Here is a 5,000-nt window from a genome sequence, read left to right as displayed (position 1 = left end):
GTTGCGTTGCATTGTGTTGCGTTGCATTGTGTTGCATTGTGTTGTGTTGTGTTACGTTGTGTTATGATGTTGTGTTGCGTTGTGCTGCGTTACGTTGCGTTGCACAGTGTTGTGTTGTGTTGCATTGCGTTGTGTTGCATTGCGTTGCGTTGCGTTGTGTTGTGTTACCTTGTGTTATGCTGTTGTGTTATGTTGTGCTGTGTTGTGTTGTTTTGTGCTGTGATGTGCTGTGCTGTGCTGCATTGAGTTGTGCTCTGCTGTGTTGTGTTGCGTTGCGCTGTGTTGCGTTGCGTTGTGCTGTGTTGTGTTGCGTTGCGTTGCGTTGTGTTATGGGGTTGCGTTGCGTTGTGCTGCGTTGCGTTGCGTTACGTTGCGTTGCGTTGCGTTGCGTTGCGTTGCGTTGTGTTGCGTTGTGTTGTGTTGTGTTGTGTTGCATTGTGTTGCATTGTGTTGTGTTGAGTCTTAAGCGTGCCAGGGCTTCTTTTCTGGATCTCCTGTACAGGATGAAAATGGGTCTTGCTGCCGGTTAGTCTACAGTCTTGGCCTGGGCTTTTTCTACCATTCTCAGTGCCAGCTGTATACTGCTCAGCTTTTCTCCTCAATTTTTTTTTAAATGTTCTTGTTTTCTTGATTTTCTTGTTGTTTCCTTGTAGTGTTGTGTACTACCTAAGGCCTTAGAGAGTTCTAAGAGGCTGCTGGCCTGTAAATGTTTAAGTGTGTGTGTGTGTGGGCTGTGTGTGTGTGTGTGTGTGTGTGTGTGTGTGTGTGTGTGTGTGTGTGTGTGTGTGTGTGTGTGTGTGTGTGTGTGTGTGTGTGTGTGTGTGTGTGTGTGTGTGTGTGTGTGTGATTGTGTGGCCGTGTGCGTGCGCGCGTGTTTGTGTGTTTGTTCGTGTGTGTGTGTGTGTGTGTGTGTGTGTACGTGTGTGTGTGTGTGTGTGTGTGTGTGTGTGTGTGTGTGTGAGTCTGTACGCACAGTACAGTATGCTTCTACTCATTGTTGTCATTCTGCATTGCCAAACCGTGGCCACGGACCAACTCTGCATCTCGCGCAGCTTAAGCACAGCTAAACAGATGCAGGCCTTTATGGTTTACAACTTCTGAAGGCTCTTTTACATCTCTTTCTTTCTTTCTTCTTTTGTCACTCGTTCACTCACTTCATCTCAATCCCTCTCTCTTTCAGCCCACCCCCCCCCTTCAGTCCATTTACTTTTGCTCCCTCTCTCTCTCTCTCATCCTCTCTCTCTCTCTCTCTCTCTCTCTCTCTCTCTCATCCTCTCTCTCTCTCTCTCTCTCTCTCTCTCTCTCTCTGTTGGTACTTTTCTTCTCTCTTTAGTATCTCTCTCTCTCCCTCTCTTTCTCTCCCCCTCCCCCTCCCCCGCTCTCTTTTTCTCTCTCTCTCTCTCTCTCTCTCTCTCTCTCTCTCTCTCTCTCTCTCTCTCTCTCTCTCTCTCTCTCTCTCTCTCTCTCTCTCTCTCTCTCCCTCTCTCTGTTTGGTACGGCTTAGGGAGAGCAGAAAGTGATGCAGCTGAGTACAGAGGAGTGATGGATTTCGGTGGGCGCTCAGACACACACACACACACACACACACACACACACACACACACACACACACACACACACACACACACACACACACACACACACACACACACACACACAGACACACACACGGGCACACACACACACATGGGCACACACAGACACATTCACATGGGCACACACACACACACACACACACACACACACACACACACACACACACACACACACACACACACACACACACACACACACACACACACACACACACACACACACACACATTTCCCCCCTCTCAACACACTTCAGTTGGAGAGATAAAAGGGTCTGCAGTGTGCCCAGCGCCTGTGAAGTGTCCACTTAGGCAGAGCACTGACCAGTTTTAACAAACCCCGTCAGAACAGAATTGGACACACAACGCATGGCAGGGGAGAGAGAGAGGGAGAGAGAGAGGGAATGAGGGAGAGAGAGGGAGGGAGATGGAATGTGGGAGGGGGGGAGGAGGGAGAGAGGAGGAGACAGAAAGGCAAATGAGGGAGGGTGAGAGACGGAGGGGTGGAGAGGGAAAGAAAAGTGGAGAGGGAGAGATAAATGGAGAGAAAAATAGATGGAGAGAGAGGGAGAGAGAGGGGAGGGAGGGAGGGAGAGAGGAGAAGAAAGGAAGGAAGAGAGGGAGGGAGAGAGAGGGAGGCAGACAGACAGAAAGATGTAGGGAAGTGGGATGGGGAGAGGGGAGTGGGAGAGGGAAAGCTGGAGGGAAGGAAGGGGGGATAGAGAGAAGTGCATAAAGAGGTAGCACGCTTCAAGCTGTTCCTCGCAGCGGCAAATGCGCTTGAGGAGTCAGTGATGGCGTTGACTGCTGCCGTGCAGATAATAGATAATCCTCCGCTCTTTAGCACTTCATGCATATCTCCCTTTCTCCTCTCTCTCTCTCTCTCTCTCTCTCTCTCTCTCTCTCTCTCTCTCTCTCTCTCTCTCTCTCTCTCTCTCTCTCTCTCTTCTTAGTTCTTCATGCATATCTCCCTTTCTCCTCCTCTCTCCTTCTCTCTCTCCCTCTCTCTCTCTCTCTCTCTCTCTCTCTCTCTCTCTCTCTCTCTCTCTCTCTCTCTCTGTCTCTCTCTTCTTAGCACTTCATGCATATCTCCCTTTCTCCTCCTCTCTCCCTTTCTCCTCCTCTCTCCCTCTCTCTCCCTCTCTCTCTCTCTCTCTCTCTCTCTCTCTCTCTCTCTCTCTCTCTCTCTCTCTCTCTCTCTCCTCCTCCTCTCTCTCTCTCTTCTTAGCACTTCATGCATATCTCCCTTTCTCCTTCTCTCTCTCTCTCTCTCTCTCTCTCTCTCTCTCTCTCTCTCTCTCTCTCTCTCTCTCTCTCTCTCCTCGGTAGTACTTACTTAACATATAACTCTGTTTGTATGTCCCCCTGCTCCCCCCACACTCTCTCTCTCTCTCTCTGCTGTTCTGCAGGCTTCTGTACCGTTTCCCAAATGTATTATGTCTCTCTCTCTCTCTCTCTCTCTCTCTCTCTCTCTCTCTCTCTCTCTCTCTCTCTCTCTCTCTCTCTGCTGATCTGCAGGCTTCTCTTCCGTTTCTCAAATGTATTACCACTTTCTTCTCTCTCTCTTTCTCTCTCTCCCCCCCCCCCTCTCTATTCTCTCTCTCTCTCCCTGCAGGTCTTCTATGTGATTCTGCAGTTCCTGAGTGCCCAGCCAGAGGCTGTGCGTATCCAGCGCCGGGTTGGCATGGGCATGGGCGACGGCGTCGGTGGGCAGTGGCAGGACTGGCAGTACCTGGCCAAGAACTGCAGCGTGTTTGGCATGGAGGACAACGGCGCGCTGCCGCACCCAGACTCAGTCAACTGCCTCCAGTTTCCCAGGTTTGATCTTCTTCCTCAGAGTAGAAACACACACACACACACACACACACACACACACACACACACACACACACACACACACACACACACACACACACACACACACACACACACACACACACACACACACACACACACACACACACACAGACTCTCCAGGCTTTCACTCATCTGTTTATTTATTTATACCACCATGTCACAACAGATTCATTTTGTCTGTTAAGCACAGTGCACGTAAGCAACGATGGCTTGCTCAAGGGGCGAAATGTGCCGACTGTGATATGATGTCGTACTATAAATACATACTTTGCAATACTGCAATATTATAAGCAATGTTATTCTTTTAGATTATAGACTGCTAGTCGAGGGGCCCTGCCGTGACCATCCGGTAGGGCACTCGCCTGCCATGCGGCTGACACGGGTTCGATTCCCGGCCCGAGTCCTTTGCCGACCCCTTCCTGTCTCTCTCCCCATGCGCTTCCTGTCTACCTCTCATGCTGTCCTGTCCATAATAAAGTCTAAAGAGACCAAAAAATATCTTTAATAAAATAATGCTAGTTGAGGAGTGGCTGCTAGGGTAGGTTAGATGAGGAGAGCAGGCTGGGGTGGTGATTTTGGGGGAGGTGAGCAGTGAGGATGGATGGGTGTCGGTTAGGGAGGAGTGGGTGAAGCCATGGCCAAAAAAAGAAGGCTAGTTGAGGAGTGGCTGCTAGGGTAGGTTAGATGAGGAGAGCAGTGGTGAAGCCATGGCCAAATGGATAAGGAGATGGGCTTTAGATCATAGGGTTGCCAGTTTGAATCCCACCCTTCCACTCCCTAAGACAATGAATGGCTTTGTTGCTCTTGAGCAAGGCACTTAGGTAACACTTTTACAAACCTTTTAACAGAGTATTCTTTATTAATAAAAAAAAAAAAGTAAATGTTTGATTTAAAAAACGTACCTATAAATGTTAACATAACATTTCCCACTTTTATTCATACTTTGTGCATCATAAGTTAATTATATAATACATTTTTTTATGAGAGCTGTGCATCATGCCTGCCTGGGGCAGGCTTTGTGTAAGGAGAGAGGGGGATGGGTTAGATGTGGAGGGTGGAAGAGCCCAGTTTCATGGCCTGGCCACTCTCCAGATGGCACATTCAGATCTCCTTTGTTGGATCTTCATGGCAGGGCTTCAAATGTCACCTGAGCAATACAATGGGAGCCCACCCAAAGCCACGCCAGCCCTTTGCCCCTCCCAGTAGCACTGAAGGACATCCACTCACTCTTCATGCATATCTCCCTTTCTCCTTCTCTCTCTCTCTCTCTCTCTCTCTCTCTCTCTCTCTCTCTCTCTCTCTCTCTCTCTCTCTCCCACTCCTCTTCTCCTTCTCTCTCTCTCTCTCTCTCTCTCTCTCTCTCTCTCTCTCTCTCTCTCTCTCTCTCTCTCCCCCCCTCTTTCTCCCCTTCCCCTTGTTACTCTCTAACCCTTCCCTGCAGTAACCCTCAAATGCCACCTGAGCGAACCTTCACCACCTGCCTCTCACCCGCTCTCACCTTGTCAATGAGCACTGATAATATAAAATGAAATAGAATGTCTTTTAACAGAAA

At 49.3% G+C, this 5,000-nt stretch overlaps 1 protein-coding gene across 1 annotated transcript in view; it reads left to right on the top strand.

Moving 5' to 3' along the window:
- ush2a (Usher syndrome 2A (autosomal recessive, mild)) overlaps positions 1-5,000 on the top strand; it is a 582,756-nt gene that overhangs the window by 58,279 nt on the left and 519,477 nt on the right. Inside the window, exon 8 of the mRNA XM_063184090.1 lies at positions 3,207-3,409. Coding sequence (XP_063040160.1) covers positions 3,207-3,409 — 203 coding nt within the window. The remainder of the gene's footprint in view (positions 1-3,206; positions 3,410-5,000) is intronic.

This window comes from Engraulis encrasicolus, chromosome 19 (assembly GCF_034702125.1).
Source record: "Engraulis encrasicolus isolate BLACKSEA-1 chromosome 19, IST_EnEncr_1.0, whole genome shotgun sequence".
NCBI classification, from domain to species: Eukaryota; Metazoa; Chordata; class Actinopteri; order Clupeiformes; family Engraulidae; genus Engraulis; species Engraulis encrasicolus.
Note: the sequence above shows the minus strand (reverse complement) of the source record. Positions and strands in the feature narration are given on the sequence as shown.